Source organism: Chelonia mydas, chromosome 8 (genome assembly GCF_015237465.2).
Source record: "Chelonia mydas isolate rCheMyd1 chromosome 8, rCheMyd1.pri.v2, whole genome shotgun sequence".
Lineage (NCBI taxonomy): Eukaryota > Metazoa > Chordata > Testudines > Cheloniidae > Chelonia > Chelonia mydas.
The window spans coordinates 99968980-99994872 of NC_057854.1; the positions used below are offsets into that span (position 1 = coordinate 99968980).

The 25893-nt window shown below is 47.4% G+C and overlaps 1 protein-coding gene across 1 annotated transcript in view; it reads right to left on the bottom strand.

The window, feature by feature from the left end:
• LOC102935816 (cytochrome P450 4B1) overlaps positions 1 to 25893 on the bottom strand; it is a 52418-nt gene continuing 26525 nt past the window's right edge. Inside the window, exons 1-12 of the mRNA XM_037907515.2 lie at positions 22923 to 23168; positions 21182 to 21323; positions 19992 to 20036; positions 17752 to 17879; positions 16019 to 16143; positions 15776 to 15930; positions 14852 to 14958; positions 10288 to 10478; positions 9366 to 9499; positions 5314 to 5378; positions 4546 to 4628; positions 1 to 3627 (exon numbers count right to left, since the gene is read on the bottom strand). Coding sequence (XP_037763443.1) covers positions 3459 to 3627; positions 4546 to 4628; positions 5314 to 5378; positions 9366 to 9499; positions 10288 to 10478; positions 14852 to 14958; positions 15776 to 15930; positions 16019 to 16143; positions 17752 to 17879; positions 19992 to 20036; positions 21182 to 21323; positions 22923 to 23108 — 1530 coding nt within the window. The 5' untranslated portion in view covers positions 23109 to 23168 and the 3' untranslated portion in view covers positions 1 to 3458. Of the gene's footprint in view, positions 3628 to 4545; positions 4629 to 5313; positions 5379 to 9365; positions 9500 to 10287; positions 10479 to 14851; positions 14959 to 15775; positions 15931 to 16018; positions 16144 to 17751; positions 17880 to 19991; positions 20037 to 21181; positions 21324 to 22922 lie in introns of the transcript that reaches the window.

Consider the following 25893-nt stretch of genomic DNA (forward strand, 5'->3'; position numbering starts at 1 on the left):
CAAGGTGCAAGTTCTGGAGCATTTCCCACTTTATTCCGTTAGCAGTATCCACTGTCAGTTACAGAAATCACAGGCGCAGCTTAGGCGAAAGGTTCTTAGTGCATTGGTTAAGCAGGATGTTAAAACTTCAGTTATTCTGGAAGTCATTATTTTCAGTAGCTCATCTCCTGAAGGGGGCTTTCAGATTACAGCTTTAGAATTGGAGTAAATTAAAGGATTTTTAGCTGGATAGCATGGTGAGACTTCTTAGCTATTTCTCCAACCAGGCTTCTAATGCTTAAGGAGTGTGGAATAATGTTTTAGTCTCTGTCCAGGTTTGAGACACGTAACTGGAGTCACAGAGCAGGAATTGATTCTCTACTTCTTAAGTCTGTCTTGACTTGGTGCTTTTCCCACAGGTTAGTCCCAGGTACGAGACACACAGCTTTCCCCATCTGATTTCAGTCCCTGGACTCAACTGTAGCCAATGGCCTAAATAAACCTCTAAAGGTGTAGAGATGCCTTTCTCTGATGTAGGGGGTGATTCTGTTTGCCGGAAGCTGGGAATGGGCGACAGGGGATGGATCACTTGATGATTCCCTGTTCTGTTGATTCCCTCTGGGGCACCTGGCATTGGCCATGGTCGGAAGACAGGCTACTGGGCTAGATGGACCATTGCTCTGACCCAGTATGGCTGCTCTTATGTATGTTATTATATTCTGCCTCATTCTATTGAGCTGTCAGTCCTTGGCTTCTGCTGAACAAGGTCTGAGATGCGCATTGAACTTTCAGCCTGGGCCTTCACCCTGAGTCTGTTTTGTCAGCTACATACTGCCTAGTCTAGTGGCTGGATTTAGCTCTGTTATATTGAACCTCCCATTCTATTGGTCTGTGTCTTCTAGGAATTTTCTCTCTGACTTCTTCTAAAAGCCTTTGCCGACTGCCCCCAAAGCACCTCTTCTCTTTACCCACTTGGCCAGAAAACACGGTTCAGTGCAGAAAAGGATTTTGAACAAAGACCCCTTTAGTTTGTTATGGGAAAGGAGCAAATGGCCTTGCTTTATCTAGGAACATTCTGTTCAGTACACTCCTTGGTTCAGTGCAGGACAAACTCAGACTCCTTGCCTTGTGAAAACGGGTTCATACTAAAGCCAGGCCCATTTCAGCAGCAAGCCTATTCAGCTCTCATTTCCCCAGTTTTGAGCCTATGTGTCTAATCTGTAAAGGGTTTGATTTAGATCCAAGCATGACTCTGCAGAGGCGAGAGCCTTTACAATAGAAAAAAATGGACAAACGTATTCCTATTCACAAGGCCCCACAGCCAGCCAGAGAGAGAGAGAACCTCGGTCATCATCTCGCTCTCTTTCCCACATCCAACCAGGAGCTGTTGTGTCTCCCATGCATTCACCCAGCAGGGAGAATGGCTGAAGAGGTGCACAGCTACTTAAAGGGTCAGTCCCACTGTAACAGCCAGTGCCCCTAAGGTATGAGGATTCATTCTATGCCCGCATGGATCCCCCTTCGTGGTCTGTGATGCCTTTATGGGCAAAGTCCTTCTCATGCCCACTTTGGGGATACCTGGAGCAGTGACCCCATCTGCTCTTTCCTTTCTTAGGCTAAGAGATTCTTTCAGATCCTGGGACATTCGGGCAACACCGACATCCCTGCAATAATGGCCACATCCAAACCAGAGCGGGAGTTGAACAACATCCTGCTCGTTACAGAACTAGAGAGGAGAAACATAAAGCCAACGGCAAGTTGTTGAACTGGCTTTCCTCTAGGCATAGGCTAGGGAAGGTGAGTGACAAAGTTCGCAGATGGGTAGCTGTGGATACTGCATATTAGGGTTTGCTCGGTCTACAGCTCACAGCCTGACAAGGATATGTAAAGACCTCTTGACCAATTCACAATCTTTCAGCTGCATTCTAAGGGCATGGCTATATTCAGGGCATTTGAGAAGCTAACCCTCCTTCCTCCTTCCTTCTGAATGCAAACTGGTGTCTCATCTGGAAGGGGGTGTCTGAGTCTCACCCTGGCAGGCCTTTCCGGCTCCAGATTGCTACAGATTTTTCATTCAAAGGCACAGCGTCCGAGATAGCATGGGCATAAGAATGCATAGAACGTTGCTAATCAGCAAACTGGCAGAGTTAGCTGTCACGTTCTCCAAACGAAGGACCCAAAGCCCGTTGAAGTCGATGGGAAGAAGACTCTCACTGACAGACTGGGGATCAGGCTCCAAGTGAGGAGGGAATTGCTGCACCTTTCTCTGGGCTGGAAGGTATCTTGATGTAATTGCTACATGGGAGGGGCAGTTTCCAAGGATGAATGCACGGGGAGAACCCTCAATATCTGTCTAGCATAAACAATGTGACAAGGAAGCTCTACTCTGGGGATCACGTAAGTATCCATCCTGGATTAGAGGGGGAATTAGAGGTATCTTGGTGCCAGCTGAGTGACTTTTTAGGGCCAATCAGAGCCGTGTGTGTAGTCTGAAGGCAGCCTGCATGGATCTTTGATTGTCCATGTTGCATCGTGTCGGTGTTTAAATTACAGAGAGCTCTGAGCCAAGATCTGAGCACCCTCCACTGGAAGAAAGTTCAGATTTGGAGCAAAAATTCTCACTGGCCTCTATTGCTGTAGTGGGCCAAACCAAAACTCCAGAGCTTCTCAGTGGGGAGCAGTGTCCACCCACCTCTCGACTGGGAGACTTGGCCCAGCTCACACTTCAATCTTCCCAGCCAAGCGTTGATGATAATCCCTCATAGGGGATGAGAGTGGCCTTGGTGGTGGAATTCACACCTCCCTGCAAGGCTGGGTGGATAGGAGATCAGTGCAAAACAGAGCAATGTGCTACTGTGTGGGGATAAGTGTTGGGCTTGGTCTACCCTCGGAGCTTAGGCATTAGTGCACATTGCAGTGCACTGGTGTAAATTGTCTCTACACTAGGGGTGCCTAAAATCCCAGTGTAAGGAGGCCTTAAATCCCAGCTAGATGGCTGGCTCTCTTCCGATGGGAGCTGCGGAGACACTTGGACTCCTGTCGGGGAAGGAGAGCTAGCTCCGTCGCAGTGCTGCCCTCTACAGTTTGCATTAGGGAACGGACGTGAAATTGCACTCAGAGCTCTGCTTGTACCCTCAGTACCGCGTGAGGGGCTGTGGAAAGGGGAGAAGCGCTGCCCTCGAGCCTGCATAGCTCGGGTCCCGGAGCATGGCGCTGACAGGCAAGAGTGCTCCTTAGCCAGGGAGGGGGCGCTTGGGATGCTTTACTCCCATATCCAGGTCTCCTCCCAACACTGCTCCCTCCGACTCTGGGGATGGGGAAGGCCCCAGAGAAACCAGCTGGTGCTGAGAATTCAGGAAAGGTTGTGGAACGGGTTGGCTGAAGTGGGGCTATCCCGGGAAACACCCATGGAGTGCACTCCCTTGAAAATGAGTCGATCCTACAGACTTCCAGTGCGGAGCTCCATGGTTTCTGCGGTGTCAGGGAAGTTTCCGTAAGAGCAGGTGGATCCCATTGCTGGACTTGAGGATAACCTGAGGTATTGCCTTGGGTGGTTTGGCTGGATCAGGAGACAGCTCAAAGCGGAGCAGAGTCAGGGCGAGAGCCACTTTCAGCTCGTTCATGGCAAACTGCTTCCCGATGCAGTTCCTGGAAGAGGGAGGGGAAGCCTATAAGAACTTAGAAATCAACTTTCATTCACAAATGTATCCCAAAGCGCTTTGCTAGCTGAGTGGACCAACCCAGCTCTTTGGATCAGTGACCATTTCTCATGTGTATGTACAGCAGCTAGCACAATGGGGTCCTCATCTCAACTGGGGCTTTTGGCTGCTCCTGTAATATAGCCTAGACGAATCCCTTTACCTATCACTGTAGTGCTGCCACTTCTGGGTTAAGACATGGCAGCTGTTTAATAGTGCACAGCAATCACTATCAGGCAGTTTTGGGACAGGTGTGAAAAAAGCTCTTTCCCATTGAACCTGCAAGGAGATTGATACAGTTACTCCCCCACTCTAATGAAAAGTGCCAAGAGATCTTTGCTGACCACAGGGGAGATTTTTCCAAGCCACATATAGAAATTAGGCACCTAGCTCCCATTGGCTTTTAATGTGCTTAACTGCCACACACCTGTGCATGGAATACCTCCCCCTACAAGTGATCCAGAATTCAGTCCCAAGAGTGATGGCTCTGGAGTTGCTCTGTAATAATTTAGGGTGATGGTGTGCTGATCGGATTATTGCAGGGGTTCTCAGATTTTTGTACCGGTGACCCCTTTCACACAGCAAGCCTCTGAGTGTGACCCCCCTTATACATTAAAAACACTTTTTTATATATTTAACACCATTATAAATGCTGGAGGCAAAGTGGGATTTGGGGTGGCAGCTGACAGCTCGCAACCCCCCATGTAATAACCTTGCAACCCGCTGAGGGGTCCCGACACCCAGTTTGAAAACCCCCTGGATTATTGGGATGTTTACTGTGTGAATATATTTGGTGAAACTGAATAGGGGGCGGCTGGGAAAGCGAAGCTGACACCACCCCCCAGAGAGTGAACGAAATATCCCCCACCGTGCTCCGGCTGCGAAGGGCACGAAAGCATGGGAATGCATCTTGGACAAGTTCTCTGGTGAAAACCTCATGGGATCATATACCTGTGGAAAGAGAGTTCAAAGGTCTGTGGCAAAGGCTTTTAGTTCCCAAACTGCAGCGTTGCTTGGTTTGACGCCAGCACTGCGAAGAGGCGGTGATCTCCCCTCCCATAAGGGGCCAGCACTGTCCCAAATGTGAGCTGTGCGAACCAGGGAAATGCCATCACCCTGTAAGCTGGGGAGGTGCTGTTGCAACATATCCCCTGTGCAGCCCCCTACCTAAAGAGTGAGCCCTTGTGCTGGGCCCAGAGTCCTACTGCCCCTCACCACAGCTGCCAGGTGACTGGGAGGAGTTGCTGGTACAACCAAGAGCATCATCTGCTACATTTGCCCCAAAACGCTATGAATCCTTAGTCCACTGGATGTACATGACTATGTGTAAAAACAGACCGTTCCACACCCTCCTCTGTTGCTCTACGATACTCAGAATCTTTAGGGCAACCTCCTTTTTGCAGATCTATTGCAACTTTCGTCTGGACAGACGCTACTTGAATAAGATTGCAGAACACCTCGGTAAGGTCAATATTATCCCTGCTTTACAGCTGGGGAAATGGAGGAAGGGAGAAGTAAGAAATCCCTTGCTCAAAGAAGTATGGGGCAGAGGCAGGGGTAGCACCCATCTCTCTTAGTACCCGGTCCTTTGTTTTAACTACGTGACCACCTCTTCTTTCTGTAAAGTTAAAAGTACCTCTGGATCTTGCCATACAGCTGGGTTCCTATGAAGAGAATAAATATTCACTGCAGCCAGAGAACCTGTAAGAAAAATAAGAAAAATCTCGGTGACCTCACAGGGCAAACATCTATTCAGCAAAACACGCTATTCTGTTAAAGGCCCTTAATCTTCTTCACCAACACACCTGCTGTCTGAGAAATGTCTTGAGTCATTTCTACATACATGTTTTCACTCCCTTTAGCCCTGCAGAGGCAACATTAAACTATGGGAGAATGAGCTGGGTTCCATTCTGACTCATGTATTGCCAGCAAAAGCAATAGGTCTCAAAATGTCATTGTAAGTGGGGAATAGTCATCGAACTGTGTGTTTCTAGTGGGGTCCCGCAGGCCCTAGGCCATTTTTATCAACGACCTGGAAGAAAAGATAAAATCATCACTGATAAAGTTTGCAGAGGACACAAAGATTGTGGGAGGGGTAAATAATGAAGAGGACAGGTCCCTGATTCAGTGTAATCTGGATTGCTTAGTAAACTGGGCACAAGCAATCTATATGCTTTGTAATACAGCTAAATGTAAAAGTATACATGTGGGTACAAAGAATATGGGCCGCAATCACAGGATGGGGGACTCTATCCTGGGAAATGGTGCCTCTGAAAAAGATTTGGGGGTCATTGTATGTTGATAATCAGCTGAACAAGAGTTCCCAGTGTGATGCTGTGGCCAAAAGAGCTAATACGATCCTGAGATGCATAAACAGGGGATTCTTGAGTAGGAGTAAAGAGGTTATTTTTACCTCTGTATTTGGCAGCAGGAGACCACTGCTGGAATACTGTGTCTATTTCTGGCATCCACAATTCAAGAAGGTTGTTGATAAATTGGAGAGGGTTCAGGGAACAGCCATAAGAATGATGAAAGGATTGGAAAACATGCCTTATAGTGATAAACTCAAAGAGCTCAATCTATTTAGCTTAAGAATGAGAAGGTTAAGGGGTGACGTGAGTACAGTCTAGACTCTATAAGAACCTACATGAGGAACAAATATTTAATAATGTGCTCTTCAATCTGGCAGAGAAAGGTAAAACACAATCCTGTGGCTGGAAGTTGAAGCTAGACAAATTCAGACTGGAAATAAGATGTAAATTTTTAACAGATAGGGTAATTAACTACTGGAGCAATTTACCAAGGGTCATGGTGGCTTCTCCATCACTGATACTTTTGAAATCAAGGTTGGATGTTCTTCTAACAGATAAGCTCTAGGAGTTATTTTGGGGAAGTTCTCTGGCCTGTGTAATACAAGAGGTCAGACTGAATGATCACAGTGGTCCTTCAGGAATCTGGGACTGTGTCAGGTGAGTGCTGAGTGCAGACCCTCTCTTATTAGCAACGATGTAATGGCAATAGTAAGCGACGTTGTCATATATTAATCTTCAGCATTCGTGGAGAGAAAGAACTTGGAATGCCACAATGCTATTTTTACGGTCACTTGCGTGACAATCATTCTACGTTCAGGGTGAGATTTTCACGGCTCGCACGGCTGCACACTTACATGTTTGGCTTGTGAAAGTGGAGGGCGGGATGATCTGGCCCTTAGTGAATTTCATCTTTTTTATTGATCTTATGCAATGACTAACTCTCTTTTTAAAAAAATTTACACTCAACAGCCGTGCACGTGCAGGTTATCAACAGAGTCAATAGATTTTGTGTCAGAAGCAGGGAATGGTTAGAAGATTGGGCAAGAGCACCTAATGATTAGGGAAGAATGACTGACATGCCGGCTGTACTTTGAACCTAGAAGAATGGACTGCAGTTAAAGCCAAGTAACTGACCTGCCTCAGGTGAATATTTCACTAGCATAGTTATTGGGGCAAGGGTAACGTCTCCCCTCTCACCTCCTGCGGTGTGTTAATCGCACGAATTAGTAAAACCAGAAGGAGACAGCCACATGACCCCTACAGCCTACAACCCAAAAAAACGGACAAGAGAGACACGGGGTGGGGGAAGAGGCAGAACACACAAGGAGAGGAAACAATGTGATGGCAGCAAACAAAGACATTAGTTCCATGATTATATTGATTGATTGATTTTGTGGGGAGGGGTTTGTTAGGAGGGGACCAGTTAAATGGAAGGAAGAGGGGTGAGGGGGGCAGGCAGAGGAGAAGTGAGCAGGAGGGGCAGATGGGGCGTGAAATGGAGGTAAGGAGACTGAGAGGAGGAAGAGGGAGGGTTGGAGCAAACGGATGATCAGCACAGTGCAGAAAAAGGCAGAGAACATTCTCCAGCTTTGACTGGAATGTCCAAAGGTCCTTGTTTTGGCTGCTTCTGCTCCTACTGGCTTGCATCTCTGGCTGGCTGCTCTGCAGTTCTCGCCCAAGGCCACGTGATGGGGGAAGGGGAGGCACTGCCTGGATTCTAGTGATAGCGTGTGTGTAGGGGGGTTCCCCTGCACAGTTCTGGGTTTGGGGGAATCTGAGATGGGCCTTGTTTCTCCCTCTCCCCGCTAGGGCAGCAGTCCCTGACGTAGTGCTACCCAGCTGGCAAGTGGAGAGCATAAAGCCAACAGTCCCCTACCTGCAACGTATTTTTCTGCAAGTTCCCTGCTCTTTTGTGGATGTCACTAGAACTGGCGCTGCAAGGCGTATGCCTGGGACAGGACAGCACGCGCTGGCCATGGGCACTGCCGGCTGGAATTAAAGGCCATGCTCTGTTTGTTTGCTTTCTGATCGTTGAATGTTTTCCATTCACGTAGCATTTTTCAATTGGCAGAATCATACCCACCTCATTGAGTGAAGAGAGGAGTGGCAGCTGGAGAATTTGGTAAGATCAGGACAAGGCAAGCAGAACACTATGCCAGGAAGTACTGGGTGAAATTTACCATGATGTCCTAAATGGTCCATGTTATTCAGCCAAGGTTTGCTTAGGCAATACAGCCCCTATAGTCCTCCATCATTCCCAACATAACAGAAGACAGCAATGATAGGGGTACTCAGTTTGTAAATCTCCTGGGCCTACCCAAAGCGGGTTGAGTCAATGGGGGGTCTTTCCATTGGCTTTGAAAGGCTTTGGATCCAGTTCTACAACTGTTGTTCCCATGAAGCTCTCTGCTTTTATTGAGTCAACGAGACCGTGACCTGAGCAATTCCAGCTCAGTCCTACAATGTACGGCCAAGCAGTCTTGTGGTGTGATCTTGTCTAATCTCACAAGCTAAGACAGCTCAGTCCTAGAGGTAGTAGAATTGTTCAATGCAAATAATATTAGTTGTACATTAGGGTGTGCTCTCTCTCTTTCTCGCCCTCCCCCCATTGAATGATTATTAGTAATAAAGGTTTCCATTAGATTGTAAGCTCTTCTGGGCAGAGACTCTCTCAAATCATATGTATAATGTCTCGTGTATGAAATAGTGCCTAGCAAATGGGACTTCCTTGTTGGTTGGTGCTTCTGGATACCTCCAATGTATAAATAATAAAAACAATATCTGGGATTTTCAAATGAATTTAAGGGAATTGGGCACCCAAATTCCGTTCAACTCCAGTGAGATTTGGGTGCTTAATTCCCAGGGATTCATTTGAAGCTCTCAGCCAACACTAACAACATTCAGCCAGCTCTGGCTGGTGTCGAGATGGGAGATCACTAAGGCATGCACGTGTGCAGCAAAGGTTGCACTGATTCAAAGCATCCCCTAGACGGACTTAGTTGGCAGGACTCCCATGGAGTCTCAGGAGGAGACTGGCACTGCTACTTTCTAGCAAAGTCTCTGAGGTAGGGCAGGCAGCAGTCCCAGCTGCCCTCCCCAGGGTGAATCGGCCCACGGCTCAGGGAGACAGGTTGGTACGGGAAAGTGCAATTTGTAATGGACAATCAAAGAGTCATGTTACAATTTACAATGGAGACAGAATACGCCATGGGAGCACCACAAACTGCTCAACAGATCCTAGATCTTCACTTGGGTGTCACAGGGGAATTTCTTCCCCTCTTGTTGGCGTGAACCACATTCAGGGCCTTCAGTGGGAGTGGCGTGCGTGCGGCTGAAGGCAGAACCGGGCCCTTAAGAAGGAAGAGACTAAACAGACCTTCTGGTAAGGTACGTCCATCGTGGAACGTGATGGGTTTGCTGAGCAGTCGCGAGACACTAGGTACCGGAGGGTAAAGGCGAAGGCTCTCCTTGATGCACATGGTGCTGTAAGTCATTTTGCCAAGGTCATCCCTGAAAGCAACCATAGGTGGAGAGTATGAATGAATAATGGCTCCTACCACTCTGAAAATACAAGCTGGCAGCATCAACATCAGTGGGTGAAACAAACATGCCACACGCCTATTTCTGTTTGAAGACAGGAAAGTGATCTTGTGCCTAAAGCACAGAGGTGACCTAGGCTCTATTCCCTCTGCCACAGACTTCCTGCAACACTGAGTAAGACTCTTGATCTGTCAATGCTCCTGTAAACTTTTTGGGGCAGGAACTGTCTTTTTGCTCCATATTTGTACAGCACCTAGCGCAATGGGGTCCTGGGCCATGAAATAACTATCTGCTTCACAGGATTGTTGTAAGGTGTAATATATTAATTACAAGGTACTTTGATGTGTTTTCATGCTAAATTTAATCCCAAATGTTAAGAGTTTGCATTTCAATAAACAGCTGCTGTCAGATTTGTTTTATTCTTAATTCAATTTCAAACTCCAAGGGCCGAATGCAGTCCTAGTGTAACTTAGGGGAACTTCCTCAACTTCAATAGTTTAAAGTTCCTATCCCAATCAAACTGCTGCATTTTATTAATGTAGAGAGAGATCTAAACCAAAGATCTAGAATTGAACAGCCCTTAACACAAGGAAAGTTTGGATTTGGCCTTGGATCTGTTCTTCGTAGCATTGCTGTACTAAGTGTTGATCCTTCATTGCAGAGCTTGTGAAATTGATCCATTTTTAATTCCTCAGATTGGATACATAAGAAAATAATCCAAAGGCAAAGGATATTAAACCAGTGAGGTAACATCTCACCATTGGACAGTCTCCCTGTCTTCCAGAATCTCCTTGATTTCTTCCCTGCATCTCTGCTGGTGCTCTGGGTACAGGGCCATGCAGTACAAAAGCCAGGAGATCCCACTGGCGGTGGTATCGTGACCCTCAAACATAAACGTGTCCACCTCGGCACGTAGGTCTTCATCGGATAATCCAGCTCCGTTTTCATCCTAGGAAAGCAGGGAGGTAAATAATCCCCAAACAAGTGTTCATTTCATGAGCAATTTTTGGAGTGAAAAAATACACCTTGATTACTGGTGAAGTTCCCAGGCTTGATTTGTCTTGTTTACATAAGTGGAAATCAGGTGTCAGTCCACTGAAAGCAATGGAATTATGCAGTGTCTACCTGGTGTAAGTGAGATCAGACTCAGTTCCATTGAGTACAAAGGCAGGCGTTCCCCTTTTAGGATTAGGAAGGCAGCAGAGATGGGCTAAGATCCAAGTTACTCATCAACAGGGTATCAGGTACCAACCTTCAGTGCTTACAAACTGAATATGAGCCAACAATGCGAACCTCTGACCTAGCCCATCCTTGACAGGTGTTTGTCTCAGCAGCCCAGACCACCTACACAGAGCTAAAACCATTCTGGGGTGCCTTAGCAGGAGTGTTGTATGTAAGCCATGGGAGGTCATTGTTCCACTCTACTCAGCATTGGTGAGGCCTCCCCTGGAGTATTGTGTCCAGTTCTGGGCGCCACGCTTTAGGAAAGATGTGGACAAATTGGAGGGAGAGCAACGAAAATGATAAAAAGTTCAGAAAACCTGGGGGCTCTATGAAGAAAGGTTAAAAAACCTGGGCTTGTTTAGTCTTGAGAACAGAAAACTGAGGTGGGACCTGGTAACAGTCTTCAAATATGTTAAGGGCTGTTACAAAGAGGACGGGGTTGAGTTGTTCTCCCTGTGCCCCGGGGGTAGGACAAGAAGTAACAGTCTTAATCCGCAGCTAGATATTAGGAAATACATTCTAACTCTAAGGATAGCTAAACTCTGGAACAGGCTTCCAAGGGAGGTTGTGGAGTCCCCATCATTGGAGGTTTTTAAGAGCAGGTTGGACACACACCTGTCGGGGATGGGCTAGGTCAGAGGTTCCCAACTTGTTTTTGCTGTGACCCCACTTTGGAGATTTGTCTCATACGAGCCCCCGTCTTTCTAAGAAACAGTATTTTTGTAGGGGGTGGTATGCCTGGTACTCACAGGGGCCAGCGACGGTCCTCACCACGTAACAGTTGAGGAAGCCTTCTGCTCCCTGCCATGGTCAGGCAATCTCTCAGGGGCGGCAAACTGGGCCATGCTGAAGGGCCAGAGTAAGGAGGGAAGCAGAAAGCTGCACCCTGTGAGTACTGACCCCCTTGCTTAGGGTGACCTGACGTCCTGTTTTTAAAGGGACAGACCCATATTTAAGTGCCCCTGCAGGTGTCCCAACTTTTTCTTAAAAATGGGCAAATTGTCCCATATTTTCTGTCTCCGCCCCATCAGTACTGGCGGGTCCTGCTGCTGGCCGCATCCCTGCTCACCAGCCGCCCGCCCACCAGTGCTGAGTGGGGGGGTCCAGTGGCCAATGATGGGGGTGGGTGTGCAAGGCTGGTAGCGTGGCAAAGCTGAGCGAGCAGGTCCGGATGCTCCCCCTGCTGGTCCGCCAGCTGAGCCCCCGCTGTGTGCCGGCTCTCGGCCAGCGGGGCCCCGTCCTGTTTCCAGCCAGCAATGGCTGTGAGCAGCGGTGGCTGGTGCGTGCGGGCAGGCGCTAGGCAGCAGCCGGTTACATGTCACCTCTGCTGCCCACCCATCGGCCCTTGACGTGCTCCCCCTCTTGCTGTCCTCTCCCTGCTTTGCCCTTCCCCCCCCACAGCCTCGCTGCTCCTCCGTATCCCCCCAGTGGGGTGTGTCCCGTTCCCAGCGCTGTGCAGAGAACCAGCCCCGGGTCGGAGCGCTCAGCTCACCAGCAACCTGGCCAGGAGGCTCCTTCCTTCCCCCACTGCCTCTGGCTGGGCCAGTGCCCCGGGAAAGCTCAAGACGCTCCGGCCCAGGGAGCTGAGCCCTGCATGTGCCAGAGCCCTGCACAGCGCTGGCACGGGGAAGCCTCTCTCTGCTCCTCAGCTAAACTCTGGATTGGCGGGGGGTGGGCGAGGGGAAGCGATTTCCAGCCTGTTTGCGCCCCGACCCTGCAGGCTTCACAGCAGCCCCCCGGGCAGGGACTTAGCACCCTCTTCACCTGCCCCCACTCCCCACCCTGGGTCCTGCCTCCAGGGAGCGCGGGGCTGCTCCGTCCCCTAGGCACCCTCCCCTGCTGAGCCACCTCCCCGGCCGGGTTCGCTGAAGCCCCTGCGGTCGGGTTCCCTGGGCCCTGGTGCACAATGCATCCTTAGGGCTTAACTCCTTTCTGCCTGCGCTGTAGCCGGGGAACAGGAGGTGGCTGGGTTATCTCGGTGGCCACCAGCAGCCTGGAGGTGTTAGCTGCCTTTCGACACTGTGTCAGCAGGAAGGGACAAGCTGCTTCCAGCCACAGGGGATCAGGGTGGGGGGAAGAGATGAGCTCTGCAAAGACAAGACAAATCATCCCTTCCCGCACTCCTCCTCCCCTGCAGCTGGAAGCAGCTCCCGTCCCTTCTGGGCCGAAACGCTGCTGCAAGCCACATTCTGGTGTGAACCTTGGCAGAAATCTGGGGAGGGGGGCATGCGACCCAGCGTGCCCCCCCACGTGTTGCCTCACGAAGACACAGCACCAGGTACCAGGAGAAGCGGGTCCGTTCCGGGGGCCCAGCCAGGTATGGAGGACACAGAGCGCAGGGCAGGGAGGGGAGGGTCAGTTGGCCACCCCCCTCCCCATGGGAGAGAAGTGTATGGGAGTGTGTTTGTGTGTCACCTCTCCCTGTGTGAACCCTAAAGCATTAAAGACAAGAAGGTAAATAAAAAGAATCCAACTACACAATATTTCTTTTTAACAGGGGCTCGGTCAACGTGATGTTAATTCGAATGTTTGTACTGCATAGTTCTGATTGATTGCCGGTGAAGTCGCTTAAATACGAGTAATTTTACCAGGTATCCTGTATTCAGCATAGGGAAGTAAAACCCCACCCTTGCTGGACAGCCCCTGGGCATTCAGCATAGCCCCATCTGCTCTCCCTGTGCGGCTTTTGTCCAGCAGGGGATGTGGATGGGGCTCTGTGCCCTGGGGCCCCACTGAAGGGCCAAGGTCAGGAGGGGGTTTGTCTGGCAAAGCGGGGGGGACAGTACTCCCGGGGTGCATCCTTCTGTCCCCGGCTCTCTGAGGCCTCCCCGGCGGAGGAGGGTAACTGCTGGTTGGTGGCTGCTGCAGGTGCGGCAGTGGGGGAGCGAGTTGGGTACGAAGCCTGGTCTCAGCAGCCCAGACCACCTGCACAGAGCCCCACCTGCTTCCCTGCCAGACAGAGCCCCCTCCTGACCCTGGCCCTTCGCATGTCCCCCCAGGTCCTCACGCCCCTCCAATAACCCCATCACAGACACCCCAGGTATACTTAGTCCTGCCTCAGTGCAGAGATCAGCCCAACGGGTGGCCCAGGGGCCAGAGCGGGCCCACGGGCCAATTCCATCTGGCCCCGAGGCGTCCACTCCCCCAGCAGCAGCTGCCCAGCATGCAGAGAGCATTGCAGTGACATGCTGCACGTACCAGAGACTATCTGTACAAAATGGCATCCTCTGTGCAGCATGGCCTTGTAAGCACGGTGCGTGAGGTCACGCTTCGTGGAGGACGCCATTTTGTTTCTGTACGTGGCCCGCACAGGTGCCACACAACTGCCCGTACCGCCTGTGTCTCTGAAAAGGTTGAGTCACCCGAGGGCTCTTCCAGCCCTGCATTTCTGTGCTTTTGTGGCAACTATCATGCGCTGCCCATTCTCCTCGCAAGAATTCTTATTCTGTTTATTTTTTTTTTATAAACACAAAGAGCAGTTATGTACTTTCAGCCAGGATATATTTTTTTTAAGATTACAAGACAAACAAACAATACAAGAAAGAATAAAAGTAAAATCCCTTGGGGGAAGGGGAGGGAGAGTGAGAGCACAGTGTGTGTCTCCCCCCACCCGGAAGAGTCTGCACTCAACTGAACTCCAAATGGCAGCTGTCTCCGACAGACCAGCAGGCACGTAGAAATTTAAAGATGTCGTACATATGAACCAAAAAGGGAACATTTACCTAGTTACACACAGTATAGACACCACCACCTGCCTGGAATCCTCCCTAGAATATGCCAACCGTCTCATTCACACTTACATGCTGTCGTGTCTCAGTTCCTGTACAGATTAACATGCTGAGTGAAAATCAACTCATGGAGAGGAAAGAGTTAATTTTACCCTCACAGCACGGTTACTACTTGTAGTTATTCATTCACTGAGTACTGTCCTTTGCACACCCTTGCTTGACATTTCTTCTCTGCACTTCCAGCCCCGCTATCAGCTGACAGAATTAGACATGAGGATATATAGGATGGGGAAGCTATTATCAACAATAGCCAGGTGTGTCTGCTGATGACACTTGCTTGGCTGTTTACATTATTATTTCCATCACTCACCTTGGCACACAGAAGAATGTCCAGAAAATCCAAGTACTTCTTCTTCTGGATCTTTTCAAGTTCTTGCTGATCTTGGAGGAATGTCTTTCTCTCTTTTATTACTTTATCTGCATACAAGAGTGGCAAATATATTAGCTGCACCTCAACATCACTGTGACCTGTCTGTCTGGAAAGGTCATGCTGCAGAGAAGTCAAAGGATCAGAGTCTGAGGCTCTTCTGCTTAATGCAAATGATGAACTGGACATATAGTAGACCAGTGCAGGAGATGAGGTCTCTTAGAACCAGGAAGACTTTGTATTTCTAAAGTACTATCATTGATGGATATGTCCATCAATGGCTATTAGCCAGGATGGTCAGGGATAGTGTCCCTAGCCTCTGTTTGCCAGACACTGGGAATGGGTGACGGGGGTTGGATCACTTGATGATTATCTGTTCTGTTCGTTCCCTCTGGGGCACCTGGCATTGGCCACTGCTGGAAGACAGGATACTGGGCTAGATGGACCTTTAGTCTGATCAGTATGGCCGTTCTTATGTTCTAATGTCCCTTCCACTGAAGGATCTCTCAGAACATTACAAACAGTGGAATCATCATCTCTATTTTGCAGGTGATCAAACTGACCTGTGGACAGATGAAGTAACTTGCCTGAAGTCCCACAGTAAATGAATGACTGAGCTAGGAATAGAAATCCATCCTCAGTGGAATTTCACTGAAGTTCATGGAATTCCACCAGCATTGGATATGGTCCTAGATCTACTGACTACCAGCCTTGTGCCTCAATTTTAAAACCATTCTTCTTCCCTGGAGAATAAGTTTCTCCAGGGTTTCCATTCATAGACAGACCAACTAACAGTAGGTTAATCCCACCAAACTAGGCAACATCCTACAGACAATAGGAGAAGAAAAGGAGGACACTGGGAAATACCTGTATGCAGGTGTGCTAGTCGGCAGGCCTCCTGAAAGCGACGTCCTTGAGGACTGATTCGATAGATGAAATCATTATGAAATGGGAGAAAGCGGATTCTATGAAACACCAGGTAGGTCAGGTCATAGACTGCTTTGACGTAGTAATCTGAGTCACTGAAGGAAAAGAACAGTTAAATAAGGCTACTATGGGTCTGGTTGACAAGAACATTTTTGTTCGGATTTGAAAGCACCTGGCACTGACCTGTCAGTCTGGCAGTTGCTATGACAACTGAAGGCACATTTCATGATGCTGTCCAGGGTCATCAAGCTGACATGTTCAAAGAGCTCCACCGACTTATCCATTGTGATCAGCCTTTCCCATTTATCCTAACGGAGGAGAGTGAGATGAGGAGGGATGGGATTCCAGAAAAGGGTTTTGCTGACTACAGAGATCCCATTCAGTGCCCTTTATTTATTTTTGCTGCTTTCCATACCTGCATCCTGCCAAACCCCTGTTGCATGTTAGACCCTGGTCTGTAAACAAAGACTCTGATCTAAAAGGTACAATGTTAGCTGGGATTGGCATTCCCTTTCGGAACCAGATTACAGGATTATTTATTTATGGCTGGAGATCAAGCCAAAGTGAAAAACTAAATCTGAATTCTTCTTTCCCATTCTTTTGGATTGGTAAAATCTGGATTTTGTTGTCCTGGGCCTGAACTAGAAACCAAAATCCAAACACTCCTAAAGCACGTTTGGAACCAGACCTGGGGTGACTCACAGCCATCTCTATAGACAAATTGTTTTCATGATATCCTGAGATTATTTTCAGCAAAGTGAAAAGAAACTGATCTGTGTAATAGGTTTTTGGGCCATTATTTTTGGCAGGAACTAGATCCAAATTTGAGGGGGGGAAGGGAGAATCCACATACAGTGGTGCATTGTTGATCTAACGTATTTTCTATAACATCTTTCACCACTGGCATATCTAATGCACAGCAGATATAACCGGAAATCAAGGTAAATTAAGACTTGAGTTGATTTTTACTGGTTTCATAATCGATATGACTCAGCAACAAGCCTCTCCACATATATTAATGTCCTCTGAGCAAAAGTTCATTGACAATTGAACAGATATGCCCACGCCAGAAGGATTTGGTTATCTGAGTCCAATCCAGCTGGGTTAAAGGATGTGTCTAAAATTTCTTTGATCTCTGCAACTGAGTGACTGTCTCTAGCAAACTGTTTTATCTGCCAGCATTGTAAACAAACTAATGTAAGTTTAGCAACCAATCTTATTAAAAGGCGAGACATAATGGTTATTTCTAGGTGGTTAGAGGACACCTCATGTGCTGGTTGAAAAGCTGAAGACATTTGGGGCCAAGTCCATCTCTTGATGTATCTCCACTATAGTCAGTGGAGTTACCCCAGAGACCAATTTGGCTCAGAGACTTTAATTATTATTAGGGACATACAATCCTTGTGAATTCACGGTTTCTAGCTAAAGAGAGTATTTTGAGATAAAAGGACCCTTCCAACAAGCTGGTCTAGTAGAAGTGGGCAGCTCATGGATGGTGCATGATAGTATATGAACTTCATTAGATTCCTTCCTGCCCTCCTCTTCATCCACTCTTCTTTCCCAGTTTCTGTGTTTGTTTTGGGCTCTCTTTTATACGAGCCCAAGTTTAGTTTCTTATCTGGCAGACAGCCTGTTCTCCTCATTTATCTTCTATGTTCACCATCCTTGGGCTGAGAAAAGTTACCGTATCACTTTATTGGAAACCTGATGACAGAAAAATATCTTGGGCCACATTCTTAGCTGATCTATGTTGGGGTAACTCCACTGAATTACAGCAGCTGAGGGTCTGGCCCCTTTACTAAAGGGTTGTAGAGTGTGTGGGAAACAAACTGGTTAGAACATCTCATTCCACTTTCTTCTAATTGTTCAACATCAGACCGAGTTATTTTCCTGGCTCTGCAGCTGATCATTCCTACCAGCATCACTTTGGTAGACTCTGCCATCAATGAGACATAAGGTTTCAGCACGTCATAGTGAAACCCTGGGGTCAGCAGCCTTCGATGCTGGAACCACTGTGGCCCATGTAAGATCAGTAATCCCTTGCCTGGGGGAATATAAATAGCAAAGAGCCAGTCAGATCCCTTCACAGCACAATGAATTACTCTATCACTCAGAGTAGTCTCGGTGCTTTGAAGGGAGGGAACATTTTAAACAGGAATACTTAATGCCATACCTAAGCAAGTCCTCAGTGGATCGCCTTCTGAGGGATGGTACCATGAGGAAGGAGAGGGAGTCTTAAGAACTTGATGAGGGATTAGAAAGAACACACCATTCGGGAATGGCACTTACTGGAAGAGGGCAGGGGCAAAGGGGATCTATATTTGATGTATTACCTTATTGGTATTTTGATAGCAGCCACACAGGGCCCTTAATAAGGCTGAAATTAGTTATGCCCCAGCAAGAATGAAATCTCTGCCGCACCAAGTAGAGCTGGGCAAAACCAATTTTCAATGAAAAGGGTCAAAAAACTGAAAACTGAAACTGAAATTATTTTGGTTTTCCAAAATGGGAAATTTGGGTTGTACACTGAGAACTTTATGGGTTTTATTTGATGGCAACCTTTTTTTTTTTTGGTTGGAAACCCAACATTTTAGTTATTTGCATTTTTTCCCCAGGTTTTTGACTAAAAGCAGGAATGTTTTGCATGGGAGAGAAAAATTTTGCCAGCAGCTCTACAAATGACACATTTCAGAGTAGCGGCCATGTTAGTCTGTAGCCGCAAAAAGAAAAGGAGGACTTGTGGCACCTGAGAGACGAACAAATTTATTTAGTCTCTAAGGTGCCACAAGTCCTCCTTTTCTTTTTACAAATGACATAGGTGTTAGCAATGTAAATACCCTGTGCCATGGAATGACACGGTGCAATAAACATCAGCAGCTAGGAACAACAACACTAATGTCCAGAATTACCCTGTGGGGGAAAGTATTGTTGACCTGACCCTCTCCCACTTTGTGACAAGACCTAGGCACTATACGCAGCATGGGCAAGAGCAGTAACGGAAGAGACCTACAGGCCTGCATCCTGTAAGACTTAGCTTAAGCTAAGAGCATATGCTGGGCTGTGGTATTTTGGCACAGATAACAAACTAGGCCAAACTTTCACCTAGCTCAAGTCCCTAGCTGTCTATTATGTACATACGCCTCCCCCCCCCCGCCAAACCTGCAAAAGCCCCTAGACAAAACGCTGCCACAAGCAAACCGCAGATCTTGATAATAACAAAGGGCATCAGCACAATGCTAATTATAAAGCTGTTTACCTTGGCTCCTTATAAGGCTTTGTTAACAATGCTTGAGTGATAAAAAAAAATTAAGGAAATGTATCATTTGACTGAAATGTAAAAACTATATAAGACTGGTATTATAGGGGCAGGACAGAGGGAGACCAGGGTGGCACCTGTGTGTGACCATCTCTGTCTCCTTCTCCCTGCATGATTGTATTCAAAAATAAAAGGACCTCAGACTGTTTGAACCAAACAGATGGTGTGACTCGTTTTCCACAACAACCCTGATGCACAGAGTTTGGTTCTACTGAGTAAAATCAGGGTTACGGAACTCAGTGCATATTCACCTTGCTGAGTCCACACACAGTTTGCTCAGTTTACAGTTTACCAGCCCTGTAAACTCAGCTTTGGTTCTGAGAGTCAAGCTGGGTTTTTTCCTTCTCCGGCATCCTCAGTGACACCTGCCAACCCCATTAGACTTCAGTGAGGTTGCAAGGGTGGTACCGAGGGCCTACTCTGAAGACCATGAAGTTGAACATATGTAACTGAGGGCATCATTTGGCCTGCACAATCTCTATTGTGCATTGGTTGTGGGAGAAGATAATCACTGCCATCTGAAATATCAGATACTAGTCAGTGTGGAGCAGGATTCTGGATTAAATAGAGAAATGGTCTAGTCTAATATGGTATCTCCTGTGTTTGTCATGTCATCCCTAGTAGCTTTCCATAGCAGAATGGTTATCTTCTCTGGTTTTATAATAGCAAGGAATAAAGTAAATCACATTACAAGAGAAGTATGTGGCCCACCATGAACTGATGAGGCAAGGAAACTGGGGATGAGGGCTGAAACTCTGGGCTAACGCTCCAGGGCATAGCATGCCTTCGATTCATTCATGAAACTGTTCAAAAGGATGGATGAAGCATGATTCTACATACCAATCCAGGGAATTAAGAATCTGTAGGTTGCAAGACCCTTGGGATCTGTAAAATTCAACAGAGAAGACAAGTACAATGTTAGGAGTTGACACACCGTGATGCAGTTCTGGTATGAATTCACTCTTCTAGTCACGGCGAAGGAGCTCAATTAATTAGGAAATGAGTGGTATAGAAATTAGACAGCTAAATCTGTTAGTGTTATTTAGTATATTAAATATTTAAAAAATGTTTCTTTTCATACTATTACTACATTTTAAAGAGGGTCTTTTACATATATCTCATTAATTAGATGCACACGGGACTGGGGAGGATGATGGGAAGATGAGATTAGAGATATGGGTGAGGAAATGGAAGGGAAGGCCATGGAAGCTTTTAAAGTTGAGGAAGGACATTTTGGGCTGGAGGAACAAGAAAGTGAATGGAGATGCTATTGCCCGATCTAGGCTTTGGGCCTGATCTTCAAAGGTATTAATGTGGCAGGTCCAAGTCACATCAGGGATCACATCGACATCAGTGATCCACCAGGGCAGCTGTGCTCTTCTGGGGTCATGATGCAACTGTTGAATCCAGTCTGAGAGATGACCCTCATCCAGACTCTGACCGCATTTAGGATGTGCGGCAAGAACCACCTTTTTGAAAAAAGCTTTCCCATCCTAACTGGAATAATATTGAGAAATACCTCTAGATAGTAATCTTTTCAGGACAGGGTCTGTCATTTGTTCTGTGTTTGAATAGCATCTAGTCCTCGAACCATGTGGCCCCGATTTAGTCAAAATCCCTAGTTACTACCACAACAGTAATAATAATAATTAGAGCTTCCTACACTAGAAAGGGAGAACAACTGAAGACTTTGGGAGGTCTCCTAGGAGATGGTCTATGCTGCTTTTCCTGGGAACAACTTAGATACTATGGTGGTGGGTGCTCTAGGAAACCCTAAGACAGACATATTTCTGAGGGTGCAGGTGTTTGGTTCTCATTTCCCGTTGTGGGTGCGTATATAAAGTGCCCCAATTAAACGGTGAAGAGCTAAGCATTTGGGAAGGGTATAAAGGGGGGAATTACAATAGTCAACAGAAGAGACAATCAGGAAGAAGAGTCTGAATGGTTCTCTGTGGAAATAACACATGGCCTTTGCAGTGGGAGAGGGCATCAAGTGTGAACCTTTCTGAAATAAGATCCAATGACCGTACCTCCATGGCCAAACACAGTTTTGGCATAATCAGGGTGGTTGACTACTAAGGTAGCCATGAAACCTCCAATCCATCTGGGGTAGGCATAGGGGTACTTTTTTGCCCAAGACAGCAACTTCTTTAATTCTCCACCTTGAGAAATCTGCAATGATAGTGAAAAGAGAGAGAGAGAGAGAGCGCACTTAGGGAGAAAGGGGTGAAATCACTTCAGTGTGGAAAGTCTGCACAAGGCCATCTGGGCTGCTCAAGGCCTCTCCGTGGGAGATGGGGAGCAGGTGGATTGGATTTGCAATGAGGGGCTCTACACCTCGAGATGGAGGGAAGATGCTATGCTGGCCCCAAACTGGCTGGGGTAGAGAAGACCAAAATCTACACACAGTGGGTACACAAAAAGAAATGGAGGACTTGTGGCACCTTAGAGAATAACCAATTTATTTGAGCATAAGCTTCTGTGAGCTACAGCTCACTTCATCGGATGAGCTGTAGCTCACGAAAGCTTATGCTCAAATAAATTGGTTAGTCTCTAAGGTGCCACAAGTCCTCCTTTTCTTTTTGCGGATACAGACTAACATGGCTGCTACTCTGAAACCAGTGGCTACACAGTTCCAGAGGGAACTGCATTGCAGTCCTGTCTCCTTTGCAAATCACAATGGTAAAGCTTAACACTCCCCTTGCACTGGGGAAATGATGCAGCTGGTTGGAAAATTTGCTATTTTTTCAGAGAAATTTCAAAAATTAAAATTTTTGTCAAACTTTTCCTCTGAATTTTTTAAATAAAAAACTGAAACCCAAAACCTGAAAATGTTGGGGGTGCTTGAAAGCAGTTTTAAGTTACAATTCTTAGGTTTAAAAAAGTTTCAGCTTAAAAAAAAACAGTTTCTGGTTTTGCATGAAAAAGGAACACTGTCAAAAATGAAATTTTCCCAGCAAAATTTTTGCTTTAGACAAAAAACCATTTTTCTGGTCAAAATTGCATGCGGATGAAAAAATATTGACACTGCAAGAGGCAAAGCAGTGCAGAATCAGGCTCAACATTTTAAACCAGTGATACTCAGACCTCAGTGGTTCAGCAGCCAAATTAGCGATCAGCATTACCCAAAAGAGCCACAGTCGTGAGAATTCATTGCTTCATTTACTACAGTACTATATATTCATCTTTAAATAGTATGACAGGGGAATATTTAGTTTATATCTATCTATTTATCTATTATTATGATTGCAGCTGGATGCAAAAATGCATAAACCCCCAAATGTCTGTATCATGAAACGCTGAAAATGTTTGAAATAAAAATTCCCCATGTTCACACAGACAGCAGGGCTCAGTAGCTGTGAAAACAAACAGAACCTACTTCCTAGAGAGTGGGTGCCCCTTAAGTGGAGGCAAGAAACTTTTTTTATGTGGCTCCTATTAAATTTGATCACCAAAGTCCTTATCCTGGAAAGCATGTTTAACTATAAGTGTCAAGTCAATGGGACTCTTTGCTTAAAGGATTGGAGCTGAAAATTGGACACAATTCTTACTGTGGCTGCATTTTTATTTGTTCCACACAAACATGACACTAACATGTGACCGTGGTGTCTGTTAGAGGGTAGGACAAGAAAACTGCCGCCTGCCAGGATCCTTTCCTAACAAACAGTTTTCACATACCCCACTCACTGTATTTACCTTCCCTCTATCTATTCTGTGTTGAAACTAACCTGGACAGTGTATTTAGCTGCATAACCCCACGTCTTTCCCTACCTGAGAGTTGTGTCCATACAGCCAGTGGCTGGGGGGACCTGGAAAACTTGCAAAAGCTTTGAGGAGCTGTTGTTTCTTGCGATACAGCTGGATCGCTTTCAGCAGGACGTAGATGAGACAAAACCCAGCAGCCAGGTACAAAAGCAGAGAGGAAGGGTTTGCTATTTTCTCCAGCACAAATGCCATGGTCCTGCAGCTTCTGTGGCAGTGACAGGCTCTGAATCTCTCACCGTGCTCACGTTCCTTTTGTGTCTGGGTTAGCCAATAGTCAAAGCAATAAAACTCCCTCCCCTTTCCCACACAAGCTTGTATGGAATGCTGTATGCCAAATAACCTACTGAGAATGTACAGGAGAAAGTTCTGAAGTTCTCACCAGCAATTGGCCAGACTTTGCTTGGCAGGAGAAGACCCAACTGTCCTGCGAGTTCATCTGTCCTTTCCCCCTACTTCAGGAACTTAGAGGTTTCCTTAAGGCACTGCTAATTACAGAGGATTAGGAAGAAACTTCCCATGTGGACAGGTTATCCTATCACGGCAGGATTTCTTGCACCTTTCCTCTGAAGTCGCCGGTGCTAGCCAGGATTGTCAGAGAGGAGGATGCTGAACTAAATAGACCTCTGGCCTGATCCAGTCCATATTCCATCCAGTCCTAGGTTGTATGGTAGAAGGTTCACAGACTCCCACAGTGCTGCCTAGCGGTCAGGAGGGTGTAGGCAGGTTGTCTTCCCATTGAAAACATGGTGCTGCCTTTCAGCGCCCTGCTCCAAGGATTACCCATCCTCTCCTTCAGCACAGGGATCTGGGGAATGGACCCTTGGGCAGTCAAGGTCTACTCCAGAAGGGCTATCACCTTAGGTCAGTGGTCCCCAAACAGTGGGGCACACCCCCCCAGGGGGGCCTGGAGGAACATTCCAGGGGGCATGGTGGGGTCTGGGCCGGCCCCCACTGGAGGTGGGGAGGGAACGCCCCCCCAGCTCCGCTCTGCCCCCAGCTCCACTCTGGCCCTACCCCCTGATGCAGCTCCAGCCCCAGCTGCAGCCCTGCTTCCAGCCCCGACCACAGCCCCACTCCCAGCCGTGGCCCCAGCTGCAGCGCCGCCCCTGCTCCCAGCTGGAGCCCTCGGATCCCAGCCCAGCTCCTGACCTTGGCTTCTGGGGGAGGCATAGACCAGGAAAGGGGTGGGGGTGGGGCTGACAAAAAAAGTTTGGGGACCATTGCCTTAAGTGAAGGTCCCCGGTGCTGTAATGTCCTCTGGGGGTGGATAGGAGAGCCCAGGCCTGCGCTGTCCTCTGGATCAGGGCCAAATGGTGAGCAGCTACACTGGACACCTTGGGGCATCAAGCCGCTTCCCCTTCCTACCCCTTTAGCTTCACTGGGTAAGTCACTTCAGCCAAGTCTCTGACCGGCACGCTCAGTCACTTATCTCTCCTTTGTAGGTTTCCACTGGTCAGTGTAGTCAGGCCTCAGGCAAGGAGCTGCTGGGCAGTATTTATCCCTCAGAGCACCAGTCTGCTCCCTTCCACTACCTGCCCCCCTCTGAGCCACTCTGCTCTGCTTCTCCTTTTAAGGTCTGCCTCCAGTCTGTGCAGGCTTTTCAGATGTGTCTGGTCAGGGCCACTTGGGCCCTGAGCTGCTCCTTAACCCCTTGCTCTCCAGTGCGGGGTTGGTACACTCTATCACATACATTTATATTTGAAATCTATTCATCTGCCATTTTAAGTGACCAGTACATTGGCCAGAACCGTCATATACACTTCCAGGCCTCTTTACTTTTAATAAACAATAATAACCGTAATAATAATTCAAATTCAGTAGGACTTAAACACCCAAAAGACAGCGAGGCCCCACTGTGCTAGGCACTCTGCATAATATAATAAGCGACAGTCCCTGCCCAAGTGGCAAAGCGACAGGCATGGTGACACTGGTGGTCGTAGTCGCAGATCTGCATGTAGGCGTCTCCCAACACCAATTACATTAGCTTCATGGAATGTTAGCACTTTAGGCAACAACCCTTCCACCAGCCAACCTAAGAGAGGCTCAACTCTTGTTGCAAGAGAACTGGCCAGGTGTAGGGTTGACATTGCCTTGCTCAATGAAACTGGACTTGCTGACGAAGGTCAATTGGCAGAGATGGGTGCAGGATACACATGTTTCTGGGGAGGTTGCCCAGCCTCAGAGCCAGGACAATTGGGTGTTGGCTTTGCCATTAGCAACTCCATTGCTTGCAAGCTTAAAAGTCTACCTAAAGGCACAAGTGATCATCCGATGGTTCTGTAGTTGCCCTTGAAACATAAGCGGTATGTTACCATCATCAGCGCTTATGCTCCTACCATGATGAATGCTGACAATGAGAAAGAAAAGTTCTATGGCGACTTAGACAAACTCATCATGTCTACATCGGCATCAGATACACTGATTATCCTGGGGGGACTTTAATGCGAGGGTTGGCAGTAATATCTGATGGCCTGCCATTGGACAGCATGAGACTGGGAAAGAGAACAGCAATGGAACACTGCTACTTTGTGATTGCATCAAGTGTCAATTTGCAATCATGTGTACCTTTTCCCGCCTACCAGACAAAAAGAAAATATCATTGGTGGACCCAAGGTTCAAACAATGGCCTCTTATCCACTACATCATTGTCCAGTGGCAAGATCTACAGGATGTACAAATCACTGCAACCATGCGAGGTCAGACTTCTGGAAAGACCATCACATGATCGCTCCAAACTGTTATTAGTAATTCAACCAGAGTCATCATCTAAACCAATCAGATGGCTCAGCGTGAAGTGATTACAAGATGAAGTGGAGCTCTGTAATAACATTACAGCACCTATGTCAGACCCTGCTGGATTGACTACCAGTGTTAATGTAAACAGTGAGTGGGCAACTCTTCTTGAGATGGTATATCAAGTTACTCTTTCTATCTTGAGTACAGCAAAACAACATCATCAAGATTGGTTTGATGAGAA